General features: G+C 49.3%; 2 protein-coding genes across 3 annotated transcripts; both read right to left on the bottom strand.

The window, feature by feature from the left end:
* Positions 1 to 1,170: 1,170 nt before the first annotated feature.
* HOGA1 (4-hydroxy-2-oxoglutarate aldolase 1) lies at positions 1,171 to 24,160 on the bottom strand. Of its 2 annotated transcripts, none has more exons than XM_047072667.1 (7): positions 23,668 to 24,160; positions 12,856 to 12,984; positions 12,524 to 12,651; positions 11,880 to 12,014; positions 11,532 to 11,628; positions 9,745 to 9,878; positions 1,171 to 2,036 (listed from the first exon to the last, which is right to left on the bottom strand). In XM_047072667.1, exons 1-7 carry the CDS (start codon positions 23,876 to 23,878, stop codon positions 1,887 to 1,889), a joined length of 984 nt encoding a protein of 327 aa, XP_046928623.1. In that variant the 5' UTR covers positions 23,879 to 24,160; the 3' UTR covers positions 1,171 to 1,886. The 2 variants fall into 2 exon arrangements, with proteins under 2 accessions (XP_046928623.1, XP_046928624.1); XM_047072668.1 differs by lacking the exon at positions 1,171 to 2,036 and adding an exon at positions 3,467 to 3,737.
* Positions 18,901 to 19,603, bottom strand: CUNH10orf62 (chromosome unknown C10orf62 homolog). The gene has a single exon (XM_047072666.1). It carries the CDS (start codon positions 19,601 to 19,603, stop codon positions 18,917 to 18,919), a length of 687 nt encoding a protein of 228 aa, XP_046928622.1. The 3' UTR covers positions 18,901 to 18,916.
* Positions 24,161 to 24,587: the final 427 nt, after the last annotated feature.

The raw sequence follows: 24,587 nt of genomic DNA, 5'->3' as shown, positions 1-24,587 counted from the left end.
CACGTCCTGAGACCAGTTATTGTCACACCTGCTGGGTTACCTCGGGCAGGTCAACTCCTGCTGGGGTTTCCCTTTTTCTGCAACAAGTAGAGTAATCCTTCCCCAGCTGAGCTAATGTGCAACATTCACCTGCCATGCTAACCCCTTTTACACACACGATCTTACATAGCCCGGAGAGAAAGGGACTGTTACTATCCCCAAATTACAGATCAGATTGGGCAGCGAAGTAGCTGTCCAAGGTCCCCAGACCATAAATGGCAGCTCTAAGAACTTAAATGCAGGCCTGCTTAATTTAAGCCCAGAGGTTGAGTGCTTTTACCAGTGTACTAGCCAGCCTCCCGAGCCCTAATTTTTTGCCCCATTCCTTAAGCTAGATTCTCCGCTGAGCCCAGATCTGCCAGACTTTGCCTGTGAGAAGAGCCCAAGTGCTAAGCCCCAAGCCTCAGTACCATCCAGATGGCGGATTTCAGTTGAAGATTCACACCTTCCCTCTAGCCTCTGTCCTAAACAAGAATCTGTTTACCTTCCTTTTCAGCCAGAGTAATTTTTAAAAAATTCATCCCTGGTTTACTGCCACTAGTCAAGTATCACTAAAAGTTAAACATTTTTGGAGAAAGCAACCTTTCTGATTAATGGGCTACATGTTTCTAAAATATCTTAGTTGAACTTTTTTGCCTCCTGCCTCCCACTCAAAACTTCAACTAAGCCTTTCCTCTAGGCCACTGCTAATCTAATACCTATGTTTGCTGAGTATTGTTAAGGCCTCTCTCAAAGCTGAGAAGGCCTTGACAAGTTTAATCGCCTCAGGGCGCCTGGGTGGCTCAGTCAGCTAAGTGTCAGAGTTCAGCTCAGGTTCCTGAGTTTGGCTTATGGTTCCTGAGTTCAAGCCCCACATCTGGGCTCTCTGCTGTCAGTGCAGAGCCTGCTTCAGATCCTCTGTCCCTCCCCCCTCTCTGTCCCTCCCCACCACACGCTTCCTCTCCTCTCAAAAATAAATAAACTTAAAAAAAGTTAAATTGCCTCTAGGAAGGTTCTTGACATCTAGGCAGGAAACCTAAGGCTTGCTTAGCAGTGAAGTGTCAATTTTTACATAGCCACACTGTTTTAACTTACTCAACTTTATTGCAAGAACAAAATATTATTTTTAACAATAAAAGCACAGTGCCTACAGGCAAGAGGATGGCCAGGTCTCAGGCCAAGTCTTCTTCCCTAATGTTTCAGACCTAGGTTAGCTAGAAGTCTCCTAGAATGTAACATTTATCCACCAGGTGTCATTATTTACCAATTCTGGTAAATCACTGGGCTGGGTCTGTGCTCTCTAGTTAAGATCAAGGCTAGAGATAAGAATATGAGATGATCAAAATGGGTTTAGGAAAGAGCGCTGTGTCTGGAATGCAGACGGGGTGGGGGTGGGGTTGGATTTCAAAGGCTAGTGATGCTTTTCTGATCAGGTTTCCTAACCCACCACTTTCCCTGGAAGGAGTCAGAACTTGGGTTCTTAAGAATAGCCCGGGCTCTGTGCTGCATGTGCTGGGCTCAGGTGTATACCCCAAGTCTCAGCGGTCTTCCCATCAGTAAGATACATGACCTTCCTTGCACCTGGTTGCCCCCCCCGTTCTTCCCCTCTGGCTCCTAGTCACATGTCCTGGGGCACAGGAAAGCACTTGCTCCTTCCCAGACTGAAGGTCTCTAGAGAGCCAGAGTTCAGGATACAAATGCCAGCAGTCATAGGACTATGAAAATAGGAAGTGGGTGTGCACAGCAGAGCCTGGTCAGAGGCTACCTGCAAGGCTGAACTAGGGAAACAGGCCCATGTGCCTCTTCAGCTCCAGGTACAAGGCAGGAAGACGAGATGGGCTCAGGCCAGGCATGTCCTCTCCTTGCTCTCAGAGCCAGCCATTACTGGTGAAATCCATACGCAGCGCCTCCTCATCCGTGGGGCTTAGCTCCTGTAAGGGGGCGCGGCAGGGGCCTCCGTAGTAGCCAAACCAGTCCATGGTTTTCTTCAGCCCGGGGATCCCAAAGCGCCGGGTCACCTGTGAAGCAGGGCCTGTTAGAAGAAACTGGGGAATCCCTGCCCACACATGTCTGGGATCCAGACACGTGTCACTCTCAGAAAGTTAAGGTTCCCACCCTCCTCCCCTCGTAAAGTAACTTTTTGTTTTTAACGTTTATTTATTATTGAGAGACAGAGAGACACAGAGGGTGAGCAGGGGAGGGGTAGAGAGAGGGGGAGACTTAGAATCTGAAGTAGGCTCCAGGCTCTGAGCTGTCAGCACAGAGCCCAATGAGGGGCTCGAACTCACAAACTGAGAGATCATGACCTGAGCCGAAGTCTGTCGCTTAACCGACTGAGCCACCCAGGCGCCCCCCTTTGTAAAGTAACTTTATCAAATCTGTGACACCAGGGTAGATTGGAAATCCGGATTGAGAGACCAGAAGGCAGGTCAGCAGTAGAGAACACGATGCCAAAAATTCAGATTAAGGAAGGAAGTCACCTCCTCTAGTTTTAGGGGTAAAATCCACCCCATTGGGGAGAAAAGTGGCATTTGGTCATCAAGCTGGGATGCAAGAAGATAGCAATACTTTGGGCCTGGGCACTAGATCATCACAGGTCTGCAGCCCAGGTTCCAGGAACCAGTTCCCAGGCCTGGTGTGCCCTGGGAGTCAGGAAGGGGAAGGGTGTGTGAGAACTTTAGGCATAGTCCAGACTTTGGCCCTGCAGCAGGGACCCCCACCCACCCATAGCACCTCGCTGACCCCAACTCTGAAAAACAACGCATCAGTTGCCCTGACAAGTTTCACTGTGTAACCTTATATCACGAACTTACTATATCTGAGCAAGTTCTGTCTAAAAAAATGAGGGGGCTGGACAACATGATCTCTAAAGTGTTACCCATTGTCATGAGGGACCTAAAGCTATTGTCATAACTTAAAATCATGCATGGGGTCTTACAGAAAATGAATTATCGAGCTTCTTGGCTTTTGGCATAGCAACTGGTTATTTCATGCTGATTAGAAGTGTTAGAAGACTCTTTGACTACCCAAAAACTAAGAATGTAATCATTACTTAATAAAGTTTTATTTGAAGGGAAGTTAAAACCTTAGAAGGGTGGGCTTCACGAAGAGTAAAATAATAAAAGGGGTTTCTTGGGGTAAAAAAGTTGAGAGCCACTGATGAATGACTGACTAGTAACTATTTACCACTCGACGCCAGGGAATTTTTTCTTGGAATGAGTGACAAGCCACCCTCCTCCTAAGCCTGGCCTCAGCCATGATGTTCTAATAACCTGGGCTTTTCACCCAAAACCTGAGCGGGGTGGGAAAGACCTAGGAGAGAGGATAGAAACAAGAAGTACCTAGAGAAAAGTCTTCGTCCACCATAGGTGTATAAGATCTCAGAGTTGCCCCCTCCTCAGACCCACAGAAAGAATTGAATGCTTTGGTGTGTAAAGAGCATGGAAAGTCCTAAATATAGCCAGGGCAGGAGGCCGGCTGGGTGGGAAGGCGGAGGAAGGACATTGTGTTCAAGCAGGGCAATAGGGTGACATCAAGCCGCTCCTGGGGTGGCTGAGCCCACAGCCCAGGCAGCAGAAAGGTGTTCCAGGCATTCCTGAGTGTGTGCCCAGAGTTGGCACAGGAGGAGGCACAGAGTGGAGAGTAAGGCAGGATGGCATGCAGAGAGCTAGGACGGTAGCAAACATCCTCTCTTCCCAAGGGGCCGCCCGCTGCTTCATCTGTAGAACGAGGGAGAGGACAACACCGACCCCACGTCACAAGAGTCATACGAGAAAAATGCCACTGTGAGACCCGATCCCAGGAGACCTAAAAGTTACCCCTTTTCCTGTCCTGGGGGAATGCAGCTTCTGGGACCGACTCTCCTGCAGGTGGGTGGGAGTGGACAGCAGAGGTCCCACCCCAGTGGCATGTCCAGTACACAAAGGACAGTGTGTTCCCTGATGGCCCTCACTTCTGCAGTTCTTCCACCCTCTGAATAGACTATCCTATCCCAGGAGGACCGTCACATTCAGGAGACTCGTGCTTGCCTCCCCAGCTGTCCCTTCTCTAACTCTGAGTGAATCTGCCCCTTGGAGGTAAACCTATAAGCCGTGAGGGAGATCTAGAGCCCACCCCCCACTTTACCCAAACAAAACATTACCCGCTTAGCCTGGGACTACCAGCTCAGATACAAAACTTAAGGGAATGCCAAAGAAATCAGTCATCAAGGTAAGTAATATTTAGTGCCATATTTTTTAAAAAATCAAAACCGATGCAAGAAAAAAAATCCATAAATGAACAAAGTGTCAGTGTTTTAAACAAAGACCAGATCCAACAGACCCATGCCCTGCCACATGTAACCTGAGGCAAAAGCAAACGCGGGCCCTTCTATACATGTGTTGTGCATTTTTCATTGGTTCATTTTTTTTTCTAGGAGTAGATGCAGAAAAACAAATTTTTGATGAGGTTGTTTCTATTCAAGCTGGGAAAGCAAAATTATAATAAATTATGTTTTTAATATATATAATACTTAAAACTAGAAGAAGGATGTTTTAATATACTTACTTTTTAATTTTTCAAATTTTTTTTCAAATAGTTTAATGTTCTACAGGGAGGGATTACCATTTAGAAAAATACTTAGAGGGCTGGCTCAGAGCCTACAACTCTTGATCTCAGGGCTGGAGAAAAGAAAGGAAGGAAAGAAGGAAGGAAGGAAGGAAGGAAGGAAGGAAGGAAGGAAGGAGAAAGAAAGAAAGAAAGAAAAGAAAGAAAGGAAGAAAGAAAGAAACTTAGAGTTTCCACTTTCAGGAAGAGGGAATAAATGTACTTTGCCCTATTCCTCCCAACAAATATAACTAAAAAACCTTGCACATTATATAAAAACAAACATGAGACTCCAAAAGGTAGAGAGAAAGAAGATGAACTAGGGACTTCAGGACCCAAGGAACACAGCAGTAAGTTCCCTGGCCTCCACTTGAATTTGAAGCAGCCGGCGATGCTGAAATGCATTCAATGGGTACAGATAATAAAAGCTCCCAAAAAAGCCTGTTCACTCAAGCCAAGGACCAAGAAGTTGCAGCCCAGCAAGATGGAAAACTTTTAGGCCATCACCACTCTGCTCCAGCCAAGTATCTCAGAAAAAAACTATAGCCCTACCCCCACCCAGGCTAGCAAAGGTTGAATTGGAAGCCAGAACTTCTACCCCCCACTTTACCCCCTCCACAACAGATGTTTTCAGCAGAGGCCCAAGGAGGAAAGTCAGAACTTTTCACACCACCGCCCACACTTAGGAAGCCACTCCCCCCAGACATATTTGCAAAGTCAGTGGAGGCCAGGTGGGAAGCAGTAAGGAAGCATTCCTACCCCTTCAGGTCAGGGAGGTGTCAGTGGAGGCCAAGGGCAGAGGTGTACTTTTAAAAACCTCCCCTCAAAAGAAATTTCCAGGTCCAGATGGCCTCACTGGAGAATTCTAAAAATGTTTAGGGAAGATTTAACACCAATTCTACACAGTCCCTTCCAGAAAATAGAAGAGGAGGGAATACTTCCCAGTCAACTGATGAAGCTATTATTACCCTGATACCAAAATCAGACAAAGTGCCAAAAAAAGGGGAAAACTACATACCAATATCTCCTATGCATAGACAGAAAAATCTTCAACTAAGAATTAGCAAATGTAACTCAGCAACATATGAACAAGTTACACACCATGACTATGTGGGGTTTATTCCAGGAATGCAAGTTTGGTTCAATATTAGAAAATTATCCATGTAACTCACCGTATCAGCAGCCTAAGAGGAAAAACAATCACATGATCATATCAATCAATGAAGAAAAAGATCTGACAAAATTCAATACCTTCTGCAAAACCACACAGACTTGATTACTGTAGGTATATAATAAATCTTAAAATCAAGGGCTCCTGGGTGGCTCAGTCGGTTAAGCGTCTGACTCCGGCTCAGGTCATGATCTCATGGTTCGTGGGTTCGAGCTCCACGTCAGGCTCTGTGCTGACAGCTCGGACCCTGCTTCAGATTCTGGGTCACCCTCTCTCTCTGCCCTTCCCCTGCTCACACTCTGACACACTCTTTCTCAAAAATAAACATAAAATAAAAATTTTTTTAAATCTTAAAATCAGTAGACTAATTCTTCCCACTTTGTTATTTTTTCCCAAAATTGTTTTAGCTAGTTTTTAATTCCTTGGCCTTTCATATAAACTTTAGAATAATTTTGTATGGTTTTACAGAGGAATAGATAGACATAGATAATGGAAGCAACAGAGAACCCAGAAATAGAACCACACAAATATGCCCAACTGAGTTCTGACAAAGGTGCAAAAGTAATTCAGTGGAAGAAAGATCATCTTTTCAATATTGGAGCAAGTGAATATCCAGAAGCGAAAAGAAAAACAAAACAAACAAAAAAACCCTCCACCTAAGTCTCACACATCATACAAAAATTAACTCAAAATGGGTCATGGACTTTTAAAACTATAAAACTTTTAGGAAAAACAGGAGAAAATCTTCACCATCTAGTGCTAGGAAAAGTCTTCTTAGAGTTGACACTAAAAGCATAAATACAAATAAAAATATTGATAAATTGGACTTCATCAAAATTAAAAATTTTTGTCCCGCAAAAAACCTGTTAAGAGAATGACAAGGGGCATATGGGTGGCTCAGGAGGTTAAGTGTCTGACTCTTCGTTTTGGTTTAGGTCATGATCTCATGGTTCGTGAGTTTGAGCTCCATGTTAGGCTCTTTGCTGACAGTGCAGGGCCTGCTTGGGATCCTCTCTCTCTCTCTCTCTCTCAAAATAAACAAATAAACTTAAAAAAAAAAAAAAAGGAATGACAAGACAAGCTACTGACTCAGAGAAAATATTTGCAAACCACATACCTCACAGAGGACTGGTATCTAAAAGATATAAAGAAAGAACTTCCAAAATTCAACAGTAAAAAAAAAAAAATCCAATCATAAAATAGGCAAGAGACATAAACAGACATTTAATTTAAGAAGATATAGGGGTGCCTGGGGCTCAGGCGGGGCTCAGTCGGTTAAGTGTCTGATTTCGGCTCAGGTCATAATCTCATGGTTTGTAAGTTTGAGCCCCATGTTGGGCTCTGTGCTGACAGCTCAGAGCCTGGAGCCTGCTTCAGATTCTGTGTCTCCCTCTCTCTCTGCCCCACCCTGCTCGCTCTCTCTCTCTCTCTCTCTCTCTCTCAAAAAATAAATATTGAAAAAAAAATTTTTTAAGAAGATATACAGATGGTGGGACAGGACAAAAAGAAGATATAGAGGTGGCAAATAAAAACATGAAAAGATGTTCAATAGCATTAGCTATCAGAGAAATGCAAATTGAAAGCACAATGAAGTGTTACAACACACCTATCAGAATGGCTAAAATGTTTTAAACAGTAGTCACAGTGCCTAAAGCTGGTAAAGATGCAGAGAAAATGAGTCAGTCATACATTTACACTGATATAAATGTAAAACACTCCGAAAAACATTTTGGTAGTTTCTTAAAAAACTAAACATGCAATCATCATATGACCTACCAACTGTGTATTTATCCCAGAAAAATGAAAATTTATGGTCACGCAAAAGCTTGTACATGAATGTTCACAGCAACTTTTAATAGGCCCTAACTGGGGCGCCTGGGTGGCTCAGTCAGTTAAGTGTCTGACTTCGGCTCAGGTCATGATGTCTCAGTTGTGATTCGAGCTCTGAGTCCGGCCCTGTGCTGACAACTCAGAGCCTGGAGCCTGCTTCAGATTCTGTGTTTCTCTCTGCCCCTCCCCCATTTGCACTCTGTATCTCTCAAAAATAAACAAACATTAAAAAAAAATAAAATAGAAAAAAATGGTCCCAAACTGGAAACAATCTAGTTGTCCTTCAACAAGTGAATGGTTACACAAGCTATGGTATGGCTGTACCATGAAACACTATTCATCAATAAAAAGGAATGGGCTATTGCCCCAGGCAACAACTTTGAATCTGCACGGAATTATGCTGAGTGAGGAAAGCCAATTGCAACAGGTTATATACTCTGGGGCGCCTGGGTGGCTGAGTCAGTTAAGCATCCAACTTCAGTTCAGCTCATGATCTCGCGGTTTATGGGTTTGAGCCCCACGTAGGGCTCTGTGCTGACCGCTCAGAGCCTGCTTGGTATTCTGTCTCCCTCTCTCTGCCCCTCCTCCGTTATGCTCTCTCTTTCTCAAAAATAAATAAATAAACATTTTTTTTTTTAAAAAAAAGGTTATATACTCTGAATCCATTCACATAGCAGTCTTGAGCTGACAAAACAATAAAAACAGTGAACGTATTTGTGGTTGCCAGGAGTTAAGGACAGGATGGAGGTAGGAGGTGAGTAGATGTAACCATAAAAACATAACATGAAAGATCCTTCTGGTGATAAAAATACTCTGTATCTTGACTGTACCAATGTCAAAATCCTGGTTGTGATATTGTACTTTAATTTTGTGAGATGTTCCATTGTGGGAAACTAGAGGACAGGTACATGGACTCTCTTGTATTATTTCTTACAACTTCATCTGAATCTACAGTTATTTCATAATTAAAAGTTTAATTTAAAATATAGAGGGGCGCCTGGGTGGCTCAGTCGGTTTAGCGTCCGACTTCAGCTCAGGTCATGATCTCTCGGTCTGTGAGTTTGAGGCCCGTGTTGGGCTCTGTGCTGACAGCTCAGGGCCTGGAGCCTGCTTCAGATGCTGTGTCTCCCTCTCTCTGTGCCCCTCCCCCACTCATGCTCTGTCTCTGTCTCTGTCTCTCTCTCTCTCTCTCTGTCAAAAATAAAATAAAACATTTAAAAAATAAAAAAATAAAATAAATAAAATAAAAAATATATACAAACGTGTCTATAGGAACACACATTTTCCTTCCTGCCTCAGACTCCAGTGTGGCTCTGAACAGCACTGCCTGGCTCTTGACAGGCATTCCACCTTGGCTCTTCTCCTTGACTTGCCCAATATGGAATTGGGGTACACCGTCTGACTGCAGAATAGATTTTTTTAAATGTTTATGTATTTATTTGGAGAGAGAGAGAGAAAGAGAGTGAGAGCATGAGCACGTGTGAGCAGGGGAGGGCCAGAGAGAGAGAGAGGGAGAGAGAGAGAATCCCAAGCAGGCTCCATGCTTTCAGGGTAAGGCCTGATGCGGGGCTCAAACTCACGAACCATGAGATCATGACCTGAGCTGAAATCAAGAGTCGGATGCTTAACTGACTGAGCCACCCAGATGCCTCAGAAATAGACTATTTGAAGACAAAACTCTCCTGGGAAATCTGGGCTCTGAATGCCTCCAGCCTTCCAACTCCTTTATTCCCAATCATTCTGTTTTCCAGGATTTGGCCCTTTATAAAGCTGATGGAAAGGCCCACGGCTCACTCTTTCTAGGCACTGCATCTCTAAGCAAGGTCCCAGGATTACTTATGTCACCACAATCAGCCAAGATGTTTGTTTCAAGGCTTATTCCTGGGCCTAAAGGATTAGAATTTTAACTAGCACCCTAGATGAATTCCAATGCAACCAATAGGGCTCAACTTTGTCTGAAGTCATGATTTTCTGGAGAGGCACAAGGAGTTCCCACACTGGGATATTCTCTAAAAGGACTTTCTGAAAGGGAAGAGGCTAAGTGGGGACCCCTGTGCCTGCCTTGGCTCCTGCTCCAGTGAGGACACAGACACCCCCCCTCCCCCCACCCCGTGCCTTGGGGCCATTGGCTGGGAACTCACCGCAGTGTTTGGCTCAATGAGGCGGTGCTGCAGCTTCTGGGCATCTTCCCATTGCCCTGTGAGGCAGAGTCGCTCCAGCTGGCACACCTGAGCCCCCAGGACATTGGCCAGGGCACACACGCCCCCCACAGCTCCTGCCCCAGAGTAAGATGCAGAACATCAGCCAGAGCCTCTTCTCACAGACAATGTCAGACCCTGGTCCCCAGCACCCCTTATTCTGGGGAGAGAGGATGTGGATTTCTGTGCCACTGGCCGGCCATGTCAAAGGCATGCTCTGTGAGTCCACAGAGAACAGATTTCCAGAGAGAAAAGCTGCCAGCATATTTGAAGTAGAATCCCACAGGCTGAAGGTCAGGGAACAGAGCCTGAGGCTAACCTGAGAACAGTTCCTTCCGTGCACCCCCCCCCAATACACCTCCCAGAGTAAAGTCCCACCTGCCACTTGACACCTCCATGATCCTCTAATAGCCCCCTGACTCATCCGTGCGGGAAGGGGGTGGAGTGGACGGGAAGCCTTTGCTCTTCTGAAATCTTATTCCCCCCAGTGAATTCAGCCTGGGACAGTGCTGGGGATAGGGGGCAGTGGAAAGAGCTCTGGACACAGTCAGGAGACCAGGCATTTCCTCCCATTGGTTGCATGAACTTGCACAAGTCATAGACCTCCCGGTCCTCTTTGTTCTTATCTGGGCAATGAAAACGGGCTGGCTGTGATCTCAGGAGGCCCTGCCACTCTGCCAGCCTGGGATGTGATTCTAAGTCTAGTTAGGAGTGGCCTCAAGACTGGAGAGTGAGAAATTTGGAATGAGCTTATATAGCTGCCATTTACTGATCCCCACTCTGTGCCAGGCACTATGCAGACACGGGGCCAATGCTCTCAAATTCTTGTAACACCCCTCTGCTTTAGAGGGTAGAAGTTCAGCCCAGAGAGGTTGAACACCTTGCCGGGCGGTACCCAGTACATGGCAGAGCTGAGATTCCAACTCACATCCCCGAGCCTCCAGAGCCTGTGCTCTTTCCAGCTGCCCCCCTCAGGAACGAGGCTTCAATTGGTCCCCTCTTCTGCCATTGCTCTATAGAGACTGTGACGTGGCAGAGGAGAGATGTGCAAGGTCCTAGACAATAAGCCAAAGTCTGTGGAGACCAGAAAAAAGGAATGGGCATTGCCCTCTGCAGCACCAGAAAAGTAACTCAGATCTGCACTTGCTGAGGCTTCAGCCGAAGGGAGAAAATGCTTCTTCTCCTCCCCCTTGAGGGCTTAAAACCAACCCGAACCCAAGCACCTTGACCCACAACAGACAAGCTCATTTGGTCCAATGGTGACATTCCCGGGACCTTGAACTGGAACAGAATCAGGCAGCTGAAGGTCCCTGGCCCATTCCTACAGGACTGACAGTTCCTTCCGGCCTAGCACCCAGGTGAGAGGAAGCCAGACTCCCGGATGAGAGGAGAGGCCCTAAGGCCTGTGTCCTCAGAGAATGATTTACAAGGTGAGATCAGAGGAGCTAAGTCTGTTACCGAAGCACCGAGCTCAGGACTTAGAACAGCAGGCATCCCTGCTACAGACCAAGGATGGTACAGAGCCACCCTCTTCTGCCCAAGAAGGTCACTCGTAAGCACCCAATATTGAGACTTCTGAGGTTTCCAAGCAGACAGGCTGGCAAAGGGCCCCCTGCAGACCCAGACGCAGCCTGCATGGTTTCTCCCAGCACACCCAGGGTGGTGGGGGTGGGTGGGCACGGGTCCTGGGTGTACCACCCATGACGGTGTGAGAGCGGCGGGAGGCCTACCCACGGCATAGCTGGCCAGCAGGAAGCCAGCCGATCCAGCCAACACCTGGAAATCCTGCCTCCCGGTCTTGTGAACAATCAGCCCCATCCTGGTCACCTGCAACAGCAAACCCGGGTGAGAGCTGCACCCAGAGCCTCAATACCAACGGAGAAGGGGGCTGAGCGAGGGTGGGAGGAGAGCCCAGGCCCCAGAGAGCCGCCCCAGAACTCAGACAAAGCCCCAGAGAGCCCACACGATGGAAAGAACCCAAACAGGAGCCCAGGACTGGAGCGGGTTCCAGAGCTGCCCTGAAGTCGCTAGCACAGGAGAAGAGGAAGGAGCCCCAGCCAGAAGCTGCTGCCACTCACATCGCCACCACTGTCCTTGATGCCCACGATGTTTGGGTGCTGGGAAAGCGTGACCACCGCATCCACCGGCAGGTCCAGCCCCGTGTTGGCTGGGACGCTGTAGAGCACCACAGGAATCGGGGAGAGGTCAGCGACCTGCGAGAGGCAGAGAAGAGGGGAGAGGCAGAGGGCAGCTGCCCCAGGCCCGCCACCAGCCCACCACCACCAGCTCCGGGCCTGGGGCGCTACGGGACCCCTGGACAGGCCTACCTCCTGGACTAGAAGTCACAGTGCCACGTGCCCTGCTTGTAAGCAATTGATGAGTAATATTTCATGAGTGCTTTCTGTGTGCCAAGCTCAGTTCTAAGTCCTCTATATTCTGATGGAACTTAGTCCTCACAACAACCCTGTGAGGAAGACACCATCATTCCGACCATCTGAGAGGGGAGGAAACAGCAACACAGTGTGGCCGGGCCAGTGGCCCGGCACCAGGTGGCGGCTAGTGCCTGGGGACATCCCTCCCGTCCCACAGGTGTCATTCATGGAAGTAGGCTCACCCCTTGGCCCCTGGCCTCTCTGCCTCCTCTCCCCAGGCAGTCTCCTCTCCTCGTCCAGCCTTCCCTTGGTCCCAGGCCCCAAACCCATGCCCAGCCCTCACACCCTACCTTGGTGTAGTGGTGAATGAGGGCGGCGCTGCTCATGCGGCCACGATAGAAGCAAGGGGTCACCACGATGGCGGCGTCAGCCCCAACCTGGGCCATGCTCACAGTCATCTCCACCGTGGCTTGAGTGGCTGCAGGAGGAAAGAGGGAGTCTTCCCTGTAGGCCATGGAGGGTGAGAGCAGGAGGCAGAAGGGCAGGGCTAGGACCCTGGGGCAAGCAAGGGGGGCAGAAGGGAAGGAACCAGCAGGCTGAACCAGCCCCAGGGCCAAGGAGCCTGGCTTCCCACCCCAGGCACCCCCAAGTACCCCTAGGGCCCAGAGCATTGTGGCCTCACACTCGCAGCCAGAGCCAGCTAGCAGCAGTTTGTCCTTGGGCATGGCCTGGCGGACTCGGCTCACCACCTCCAGCCTCTCGATGCTGGTCAGGAAGGGGAACTCGCCATTGGAGCCCTGCACCACGAAGCCTGATGAACAACCAGGATATTGGTGTTACACTCACACAGGTTCCTACCTCCCAACACCATAGCTTTGCGCGTATCTCCTTCTCATCTTTGTCCTGAGGCAGGCAGAATGTTTCACCCAGTTGCGGTCACAGTGTCCACACCGTTTTTCTTTGTGTTAATGAAATGTGTCAGCTATACCCCAAAGAATCGATGATAATGTAACCCACAGGTGCGTACCCAACAGTCATGGCAACCCTCCCCTATCACGTTTTTCTTCCTCCTCTAACCGTCCTGACTCAGGTGCTATTGTTCCCACTCAAGTCTTATACCCTAAGACATACATATGGACCCATAAACAACATATAACAGTTGTGGCCATTTTAAACTGTATAGAAATGGAATCAAGATCATACAACCTCCTGCAGTCTGCTATTTTTGCTCAAGATTATGCTGTGAGCTTTGTCCATAGCAGCGCACAGTTCTGATTCATTCATTTTAACGGCTACAGAATATTCTATTTGAAGTCAGACTACAATTTACTTTTCATTTTCCCTCCGAGGACACTTAGAATGTTTCCTTAGTTTTGCTATTACAAACAATGCTGAAACAACCATGTTCTACAGTCTTCTGTGCCCATGTCTGAGCTTCTCCACGGTTTCTTTAGGTTTGTAATTGCTGCGTCACACATATGTGCATTTTCACATGCCAAACATCTCTCTCATTAGCCAGTTCATACCCCATCAGCACATAGAAGAGTCTGTTAGTGTTCATCCGTGTCAACACCGGGTATTGTCAGAATTAATATTTGCCAGTTTTCTGGGTGAAAAGTGGGTTGAAAGTGGGCAAAAACACGTTTTCCTGTTTTATTGATCATGTGAGAAGTTTCTAACATCACCAGGTAAGGTGTCAACTCTTTTTTATAAATCCATGAGAGACCAGGAGATTTGATGCTGTTTGACTGAATCCGAAGGGAAGGTTAGTAAAACCATCCTCCTCTCCGCTTTTTCATTTAACTCTCTCTACCTTCTTCTTCCTCCTCTCTACTCCAGTCCATCCTCAAAACACTGTTCTTAAATAGATGACAAATACAGCATACGGCACGGCGAGACTATTAATAAACAGGAGACTGCTTGGGAGAAAGGAATGAAAAGAAAGCTGGAGGCGATACTGATCTACAATACAAAATCCCCGCTGCACCGTTGAGGAAGATGGGCCATCATTTTGATTTGGAGCTTCCTGACAGTCCGAGCTAAAAGGGAAATGTGATCAGCTGACAGATATGCAGAACTCCAGATAAAAGCAAAGCAGCTGCCCGGGGGAAACACACAGTTTCCTGGCATCGGGACCAAGAGAGACTGTTCCCGTGAGTCATCCTTAAGGGACACAATGTGATGTAGAGTCAACTTTTCACCACAAACCTTTTTCCATGCTGTTCGCTACACCATTAGATTCCACTCAGTGGACTGCCAGAATGGCTCACTGGATACTTAGCAATCCCGCCCCCTGCCAGCTTTTTGCCTTGGTGATATTGTAGGGAGCATCTTGAGGCAAATAGTTTTTGGCTTCTGTTGTGCTGCCTCCTCAGGATCCATTTCTCCGTGTCAGGCCAGGAGCCTCCTTCTGTCTCGGTACAAACGGTGTTAGTGCTTTCCCAGTGGGCCACCCCCACTCTTGAGTTGCCAACCCTGGAGAGGACTGGACCAGCACCCTCTGACTAGGATTCTGAGGTCAGGCTTTCACCAGTCCCTCTGTGCAAATGCCAAAGACATCTCCCTCCCTCCCGAACCCTGCCCGCTTGCCCCCACCTTGCCCCCACCGCCCAGCCCGGTTCTTACTCCAGCTGCTTCTTCAGCCATGTCCACTCACTCCCAAGTCCCGCTTCATTCTGGCGGCCCGTGCCACGGGCCCCTGAGCAGTTAAGACCGCTGGGTCTTGCACTCTCAGACAGGAAGCAGGCCCCTGTGCTCGAGACTCTCGGTGGCCTTTCCCTTGTCTCCTGTAAAGGAGCATCTGACCCAGGCCTGACTCCCGAGGAGGAGGCCACGCCAGGCTAGGGAAGAGGGAGTATCACAGAGTCGGGGACGCACTGGACCCAACTCCCCTCTGGCTTTTGAGGAAGTTAGTTATATCAGGTCTCTGAGTCCCTGTTTCCTTTTCTCTGGGATGGTAATAAAATCATTTTGATCCTACCTTATAAGGCTACGTTAAAGGCCCGAACAAGAAAAGGTAAGAGAAAGCACCCTGAAATCTGTGAACTGATGCCGCCGAGAGCCCCCTCCTTCTCCTTGGAGGGATGCCCAGTTTCAGGCCCGATGTGCCTCTCTCTGCTGGTGCAGCAAGGGGACTGGAGGAGTGGAAGGGCCAGGGTCCCGGATGGGTCGGGGAGTGAAGACAGGGAGCGGTTCTGAACTCAGAGGAACCTGGGTGTAGCTCTCAGTGCAGCCCCTGATCAGCTAGCTATGAGATCTTGGGCACGCGGCTTAACCAAACCTCAGCTTCCTCACATGAAAAATGGGGAGAGTATTAGTGCTCTCCTTAAAGCATTGTTGTGAGGCTCAAATGAGATACTATGTATAAAGTGCTTGGATGAGAACCCGTGTTAGCTGTAATTACTATGGAGTCAGGAGAAAGTGCGCAAGCCTTAAATGAGAAGGGTGGCAGCTTTCCATCTGAGGTGGAGGAGGATGGCTGGTGTGGGGGGGAGGCCGCACTCAGGAACCTCTCCCGTCCCCTCCAGCTGCAAGACAAAGGGGCTCATGACAGAGGCTACTCTCTCTTGGCCCCATGGTCAGGCTGGCCACTCCAGGGAGCCAGAGCGGCCTGGGAAGAGGAGTGAGTGTTTGGGGCTGGGGATGCATATCTCCTTACCAAGAGAATATACTTGAGTTGGTGGCTTAGTGGCCATTTTCCTTATGGCACAACTGTAATAAAACCTTGACATTTTGAACTACTTTTAAATTAATAGAAAAGTTGCAGAAATAGTGCAGGGGATTTCCACACCTCCCTCACCCAACCTCCACCAATGATAAGGTCTTACTATTTATTTAGTACAATGATCAGAACCAGAGAATTAGCGCTGGTAAGGTACTAACTTGCAGACTTTAGTTGAATTTTGCCAGTTTTAAACTTCTTTAAAGATTCCAAATTCCTAATTAGCCAATCTGAAATTGTATGCAATAAACTTTTAATAAGGGATCTAAGATCTTCCAGATAAACGCATGCATTTTATGCATTTTTACAATCACTTTCAGAAGCCACACCTCACCACCCTCGCTTTTGGTCTAATTTAGCAGCCTCCAACATTTTCTAGTATGACAGACCCCATTTTTTTCCATTAATATTTTTGTCATAAAGTATTTTACCTTTTTATTTTTTATTTAATTACTGTATTTTTAAAGTAGGCTCCACATGCTCTACGGACTGAGGCCACCAGGCTCCCCTTATTTATTTTTTTAAAGTAATCTCTACATCCAACATGGGGCTTAAACTCACAACCCTGAGATCAAGAGTTGTGCACTCTACCAACTGAGCCAGCCAGGCACCCCTGTTATGAAGTTATGAAGTATTTTAAACTTAAAGCATATGTATAGGGGTGCCTGGGTGGCTCAGTCGGTTAAGCGTCCGACTTCGGCTCAGGTCATGATCTCGGGGTTTGTGAGTTCAAGCCCCGCGTCGGGCTCTGTGCTGACAGCTCAGAACCTGGAGCCTATTTCAGATTCTGTGTCTCCCTCTCTCTCTCTGACCCTCCCCCATTCATGCTCTGTCTCTCTCTGTCTCAAAAATAAATAAACGTTAAAAAAAAAGTTTTTAAAGCATATGTATATTAGTATTTATATAAAGTCACTATTAATAATGTTAAAAATATTCAAATACTGGGGCACCTGGCTGGCCCAGTCGCTGGAGCATGTGACTCTTTTCTTTCTTTCTTTTTTTTTTTTTTTTTTGTATTTTGAGAGACAGTGAGGGGAAGGGGCAGAGACAGGGAGAGTGAGAGAATTCCAAGCAGGCTCTGCTCCTCTGCGTGGAGCCCGGCGTGGGGCTCCATTCAGGGCTCGAGCTCACAGACCATGAGATCACGACCTGGGCCAAAGTCAGACACTTAACTGATAGAGCCACCCAGACACACCTGGAGCGTGTGACGCTCGATCTCAGGGTTGTGAGTTCGAGCCCCACGCTGGGTATGGAGATTACTTAAAATAAAATCTTCAGAGGTGCTTGGGTGGCTCACTGGGTTGAATGTCCCGACACTTGATTTTGGCTCATGTCTTGATCCCATGGTCACGGGATAGAGCCCCATGTCGGTTCAGCATGGAGCCTGCCTAAGAGTTTCTCTCCCTCTCTCTCTGCCCCTCTCCCCTGCTTGTGCTTTCTCTCTAAAATAAAATAAAATAAAAATTTAAATAAAATCTTAAAAATAAAAATAAAAATATTCAAATGCTTCCAATTATGTCCCATAAAATCAATTGACCACACTTAGGGTGTTTGTAGATTTTTCCATCCTTTGCAAGGATTCGGGGGACCTTCTTCCCACAGGTTGAGGCCAACAGGCTGGGAAACACTGGTAAGTTCACAATCGATGCAAATGGGACACTTCTATGTAAAGGAGTCATTGGGGGGTTAGACAGTGCTGTAGAGCTGACCTCTCTCAAGTTTCACCGGAGAGACAGCTGCCCCTCTGGAGATCATCCCTTGCCCCAGAAACGGCTTCTTTAGACCCAGGAAGAGGAGGCAGGGAGAGTCCCAGGCTTGTGGGAGGGCACAGAGAGTATCAGGACACGGGGGGAAGAGGGCAGGGATAAGCATGAGTGAGGGAGACCCGTGTGGGGACAGCAGGGCACTGGCCTAAGGGGCAGCACAGGGAAGGGATTTGGGGTCTGAGCTTTGGAGTCGGGCAGAGCTGGGCCCCACCTCCAACAACATCGCATAGTGTCTATGCCCTATCAGGCGAATGACACCTCTGAGCCTCAGATGTCTCATCTGCAAAACGGGGACACTGCAAAACCTTCCTTATGGGGCCTTGCTGTAACAACACACAGCATCGTGTAGACTAAAGCCTGAATAGGAAAAGAAAAAAAAATTACTAGCAATACTACTAATTAGTAGCACTAGCATCAGCGGCAGCCCCGGCATTAAGAACATAAACAAGAAGGGAGAGTATGGGGCACAGGAGCTCTGTAGGCAGGTGGTGGGAGGCACTAACGCAGGTCCCAGTGGGCTGGGGGAAGCAGGGGGGCAGGGGGAGGGCACTGCAGTGCAGGATGCCACACGACTTGAGAAGCAGCAGGCAGGGTGAAGAGGACCCCAAACAGGACAGGAGACCCACATCCCAGTTTGCTTATGAGCTTCTGAAAGCCTGTCTATCCCCCCACCACCCACACCTGGCTGCTTCCTCCTTCTTTGGCAATAGCAGGTTGGTGGGTGCTGAGCTCCCTGGAGACAGCCCAACCCCCAGAACCTGAGACCCAGAGAAGATTTATGGACTTTTTTTTTTTTTTTTTTTTCTGATTTACGGAGTCTTGAATCAGCCTAGCATAAAGGCCCACACAAAGAGGACTTTGGGGGCAGGAAGCCTCTCCCCATATCCCTTCCCAGTGCTGAGGCTGGCCACAGAGCCCCCAGACCCAGAGTGAGGGTATACAAGGCTTTATTGGCTCAGTTCCAGGCGTTCGGCATCAGTGTGGGGCTCTCAGCTGCTCCTGGGCTCTGCCTCTATCTTCTCCCGGTGGGTCTTCAGGGGCCTGCGAGTCGTCTCAGGTGCTTCGCTTCCTTCCACCCCCGCCCCCTCTATCGGGGGCCATCCTCTGTGGCAGACCGTACTCACAGAGCCAAAGGGGCCCAGGGCCTGCCCTTCAGGAAGAAGGGATTTGGGTGGCACCATCTCGCCACAGGAGAGAAAACAGGCCTGCAATTGTGTGCCAGCCCTGTTGGGGGAAAGGGGCGTCTCCATCCGTGGTTAGGTGGCTTCAAAGGGGTGGTAGGTCTGGTGGCTGCGGTTGGGCAGGCTGTGGCTCTGGTGGTTCGGATGACCCTGGTGTCCATAGTGACCGTGGCCATGGATGGCGTGTGTGTGGTTCGCGCCAGCTACGGTGGCTTCCCGCTGGGTGAGGAAATTCCCTTTCAGCTTCAACTCCACCTCCTCGAGGGCCTTCAGCTCCTCCTGGTTGACGTCTCTGGACTCCAGGTGGCCTGAGTTCTGGTAAGCTATGGCACGCTGCAACATGGAATTAGCCAGCTGCTGTCCTAGGGTGTCAATCTCCTTGGTACAGGCAGCCACAGCGGCCCATGTGGGCTCGTCCGTGGACGAGGATTTTGCAGACTCCTTGTGGGTCTCTTTGGTCACTGAGGCCCCAGACGTCCTCTGCTTGCTGGTGAAGGACTCCTGGCACAGAGTTGTGCCCGCCTCTCTTTGCCTTGCGGTGAGAGTCTCCATGTGAATGGTGGTGCTGGCTTCTCTGCTGCCGCTCTCGGGTGATGGGGCGTCCGTGCTGCTGCAGGAGGCCAGCTTCTCTTCGGAGAGGCGACTAAAGTGAGATTTAATCCAGTTCTCATTCTTTGCTTTGTGACATTCCGGTGGCTCCTGCACATTTTGTGCAGACGCGGCGGATGCCTTCCTTCTCCTCTTCCTCTGAATCCACAGCATGAGGCCTCCCCCTCCGAGTAACAGGGCAGTCCCCAGCACCACCTTGCATGATGGTTGCTGGATGAGCTCCAAGAAGGCCTCCAGGACCCTAGGCTGGGCGGGCAGAGCTAAGAGCACACTGGGAGTGGAGGAGCCCGGATGGTATGGTTCATGCTTGAAAGGGTAGGTTCCCAGAGGCTGTCTGGCAGGTAGGGCCCCAGCTGTACCCTTCCTAGGATGCCCCTCCCACCTCAGCAATGAACCCCATTGTGAGGAAGGTGGTTGGGGGGGCAGGGCGGGGGGGGGGAGAGGCCACAGCATCCCTCATGTCCAACCTGGTAGGCATTTCCTGAGGCCCAAGTCCTGTCTCCCACCTGACAGCTAGTCCCAAGGTGAGTGGAAAAGCAGCTTCCCCAATTCTGAGTTTCTTCCACCTTCTGCTTAAGACCCATTCTGCAACTCAAGCCTTCTTATTTTCCAATCTCTGGTTTCTCTCCCTCTCTATTCCTGTGCCCCCTCCCCGGGGGTGGGGGGAGGCAGGAGCCACTGACCATGGCTGAAGGACCCCCTTGGCCAGGCTGGCATCCATCCCTGGCTGCCTGACACAGGTGTCTCCTTCCATTCAAGGTCCACCCCCGCTGGCAGCTTAGCACATCCCATCCCCATTTGTAGCCCCAACCGCCTTAACTAAGCAGAGTCCAGAAGGAAAGGGGCCCAGGAAAGAGCTCATTCTAGAATAACATGAGGTCATAACTGGGGGGAGACAAGCAGTGGGTTGAGAAGGCAGAGCAGACAGGACAGAGGGATTCACCAGATCCCAGATCTCAGGGGCCATTCCAGGATGGGGGCTGCTACCTCTTGTCTTAGTGAGGCACCTGCAAACCCAGAATGTGCCCCCCTCCTCCATGTGCCCTGGTTAAAGGGCACAGTTTAGATTGTGAGCAGGTGGACCACCTGGCCAGGCTCTCTGTGGGTACAGACAATGGAAAGCCTGGCCCACAATCCGAAATTATATCAGAGCGTCTCAGGGGGAGAAACAGGCCTGGGCCACTCTATTTTTCTTCCAGAGGCACATAACACATTTAAAAAAATATATTTTTTACTCAAAAAAATTTTTTTTCCTTAAAAATAATTTTCACTTAAAAATTTTGTTGAATGTTCATTTTTTTGAGAAAGAGGGGCAGAACATGAGAGGGAGAGGGGCAGAGAGAGAGAGAATCTGAAGCAGGCTCCAGGCTCTGAGCTGTCAGCACAGAGCCCGACGCGGGGCTTGAACCTGTGAACCGTGAGATCATGACCTGAGCCAAAGTCAGACGCTCTGCCAACTGAGCCATCCGGGTGCCTCAGTATATTTCACTTTTTTAAAGTGAAGAAATACCAAAACAGGGTTGTAGAAATTGTGATTTTTTTTAAAAGTTTGTTTATATAGTTATCTCTACACTCAATGTGGAGTGTACACATGAGTGTACTGATGACCCCAAGATCAAGAGTCACGTGCTCCTCTGACTGAGCCAGCCAGGTTCCCCTACCCTGTGGGGTTTTTTTTTAAGCAAAATATTTTATTTAACAAAGTAAAGGCTTCAATATATACCATAATATCCCCAGTCTACATACTAAGGGAATAAGATACAAGCTCATAGTTTTATGGGTAACATCTTCTCTCTAGTCCTGCTGAAGTAGCTCTGTGGTCATCCACTAACCTCATGTGGAAATAACAATTCAAAGTTCATCTCTGAGGTTGTTTGTGGGAGTGAGTTCAGAGCCAAATGGCCCCTCTGCAACAATCTTACCTTCCAGTCTCTAGTTATAACTTTCATTTAAGAATGATACTCTTTATTCATATGATCAGGAAAATGTAACAATGCAAAAACAAGTAGAAATAGAGAGCTACACAGTTTTGGCAATACCTTCCAGAAGAATCTCTTAACTGTTCACTGATTCATCAAGAGTAGGTTCCCACCTCCTCTTTGAAGGACCTTTAACTTATCACAGGAGGCCCTGGCTATGTGGTATGCAATGGCTTCTTCCTCTGCCCCTGAGTGTTGGGCTGCAGAGCCAGCCCTGGGGGCCCGGATAGGGCCAGAGAAACATTGTTTGTACAGCTAAAGTTGCTCACAGCTCCTTTCCTGGGCATTCTGACTGTGTCCTGGGAGCAGTGACAGGACCCTATGGCTCTATTCCTTGTGCCAGGGCCTCCCACTTTGAGCTCCTTGAGAGGAATGCATTAACCCAGTGGCTCAGTTTCCATTCTAAAATGAGGAAATCAGACTAGAGAGGTTCAGTGATTTCTCCAAGGTCGCCATAACCAGCAACACCAGGACTTTTATCCAGGCCTTCTCACTCTCGATGCTGAGCTCCTTCTACACAGCCCACTGCCTCCCTGGCGTGTGGGTAAGAGAGAGATGAGGCAGAAACAGGAGCCTGTATGGGTTGCACGGGAGACAGGTTAGTGGGCACCTGTGGCCCGCGGCCTGCCAAATCCACTGCAGCCTGTGCTCCTGGGCACCTCCATGCCCTCTGCAGGAGTGGGTGAGTGGGCAGAAGGAAGGGAAGGGTCCAGAGAAGAGCCTGTGGGTATCCGTGGATTCTCTGGGTAGCAGGCAGACACTGGATGCAAAGTTCACCCTCCCTACCCCTTGCACTCGGGTGTCCTTGAACCTGGAAGGTGAAGAAGAGTCTTGTCTTCCCTCCTCTTAAGATTCAAGGAGCTAGGGGTGCCTGGCTGGCTCAGTCAGTGGAGCATACAACTCTTGATCTTGGGGTTCTGAGTTTAAACTCCATATTGGGTGTAGAGATTACTTAAAAAATTTTTTTTAATAAATAAAAGATTCAAGATTCTCAGTTTGCTTCAAAAGACCCAGGCCTCGGTCCAGACTTTCAGGCCCCAGTGAACTGAGCCCAAGTAGAAATTTACTTAGAGTTTGTGTCACTGCTCAATGTGGGCATCCACAGGGCATTCATTGTGCCCTAGGGAAGGGTCGCATCACCTCAGCACTGGGATGGGGTTTCAGTCAGGCCAGCAGTCACTGTCATAAAGCAGCTTTTCCCACAATGCCAATGGTGCTGTCATTCTAGCAATTGTTATCACTGGATCAATACCTTCTAATGTATATCACCCTTTAACTATTTATAGCATGCTTTCATTTGCACTCTCTTGGATTTTTCTCCCCGCCATCCTATGATGTACACCTTATTACTCCCGTGTCAGATGGGGAGAGTGGGGTTTAGAAAGATTATCTCAAAGCTATGTCAGTGGCAGAGCTGTGATTTAAATCTAGACTCCCTTCCCCCTTGCCCTGCCTCAGTCAGAACCTCTCCATTCCCAAAGCTGGGGCCAACCATACTTTATTTGTTGAAACAGTCTGGTCTAGTGATTCAGTGGTTAGTGCAGTGGAGTGAAACCAAGTATGGTCCTGCAGTCAGACCTGGGGAACTTGGGCAAGTGATTGTGTCATTCTGAGCCCCAGCTTCCCATCTGTGAAATGGGGCTAATGAGATGACTGTCTCAGGGACTCCTCATGGGTGATAGATGAGGGTTGGCAGGGCAGGATGGGAGGAACTGACCACTTCTTCTTTCCTTCATTTATTGTGCCTGTGGCTGTGTCGTGTGTTGACTGTCACAGACATCTGGTCCCAGGCCTCAGAGAGGGGAGATCCACGTGTAAAGAGAGACATGAGTCAGAGGATCCAGAACAGGAATTCTGCCAAGGGAGGCTTGGCCCAGAAGAGAGTGGGCTAACACGGCTTTTAGGGGGACGAGCCCACTGGCTGAGTTGCCACGTGACACCCCCAGCTGCCTTCCCAACTGTACAGTGTTTGGTTGACAAGGACTTTTATACCCATTAGCTAGTTTGATCCCCACAATCATGCTGCGCTAAGAAGGCACTTTGGCAGTGAGATTCAGTCAAGGTTGCAAAGCAGCAAGGAGCTTCTGGCCTGTCTCTTGACTCCAGACCAGTGCCCCCTGCTCCTTTCCCATAAAGGACCACCGGGGTACCCAACTGTCTCTGAGTAGCTCACTGGCTGAGGAGATTGGGGTCATCCACATCTCCCCCCAAGTCCCCCAGAGGACAGGCCCCACTTACCTCGGAAGGGGAAGGCACCCAATTTGTGCAGATTCTCCTCCAGTTTCCCATAGTCTACCTCCGCGGTGGCAGTGAAGGGGGTGGTCACAGGGGGGTAGATGCCTGCAATGTCCATCTTCCTTCCCTCTCCTGAGGCCCAGCCCCCCACCTTCCTGGACAAGCCCCTGCTCAGCCCCTGCCTCAGGGAAGACCAGACTCCACGGCCCAGCATCTCTGCAAGAGGCCTGAAGCCCAGCTGGTCTCTGCCCCTGCGCGAGGCTGAGTTTGGACTCCTTCCTACCCTGTTAATGATCAGTGTGTCTAGTTAAAAATTTGCTGCCCCCTGACTGTTGGTGCTGGGGCAGGCCTGGGCTGGGCGTCCCCAGGGTCAGAGGTCAAGACTTTAGGCCCCATGGGTTCTCTCCCTGTAGGGAGCAGCTGGAGAAATGCCACAACCCAGCGTCCCTCTGGCCAGAGGGCTGGTTCCTGGGGTACCGACCCTAAACGGCTTCTCCAGCGGGGCCTGGGCCCTCCTCCCACAATCCCCAGCCCCAAAGCCAGCTGATTGGCTGAGCAGGCCCGGCCCTGCGGGAGGCGCGGCTGGGGAGAAACGGCAGCAGCGAGGCGCTGCTCTCCGAGCCCCTGAACCCCCGCCAGGCTCCTCCTGTGCGGGCTGCCACGTGACAAGGCTGTGCTGGCCACATAGCCCCATAGGACGGCGGTCACCGGTACGGAGCGGGGGAGGGGCGGGATGGGTGCGCGGGGAAGCTGGTCCTCGCTGGGGATGTGGGAGGAGGGCTGGCAGTAAAGAAGCAAGAAGACACCCCTGTAGGAAAAGCAACAGGGCCGGGGCGGAAAGGTTCTAAGTTCCCCTCTTCCCCGAGCCTGCCCTTGCTCCAAAGTTTTCCTTCATTCCTAAGCATTTCGGACACAAATAGAAA

This window comes from Lynx rufus, unplaced genomic scaffold, assembly GCF_022079265.1.
Source record: "Lynx rufus isolate CCGP_SWC_20201006 ecotype Redwood Valley unplaced genomic scaffold, mLynRuf1.p SCAF_11, whole genome shotgun sequence".
Taxonomy (NCBI): Eukaryota; Metazoa; Chordata; class Mammalia; order Carnivora; family Felidae; genus Lynx; species Lynx rufus.
The sequence above is the reverse complement of the archived record's forward strand: the minus strand, read 5'-3'. Positions and strand labels throughout refer to the sequence as shown.

What these genes read in the sequence shown, in the direction of transcription:
- CUNH10orf62 (XM_047072666.1), bottom strand. Translation starts at nt 19,603, where the DNA reads ATGCTGTGGATTCAGAGGAAGAGGAGAAGGAAGGCATCCGCCGCGTCT.
- HOGA1 (XM_047072668.1), bottom strand. Translation starts at nt 23,878, where the DNA reads ATGCTGGGCCGTGGAGTCTGGTCTTCCCTGAGGCAGGGGCTGAGCAGG. An exon ending in TCATTCACCACTACACCAAG is followed by an intron (nt 12,015 to 12,523) that starts GTAGGGTGTGAG and finishes TGCCTCTCGCAG; the next exon opens with GTCGCTGACCTCTCCCCGAT. An exon ending in GCTGGCCAGCTATGCCGTGG is followed by an intron (nt 9,879 to 11,531) that starts GTAGGCCTCCCG and finishes ACTCTGGGGCAG; the next exon opens with GAGCTGTGGGGGGCGTGTGT.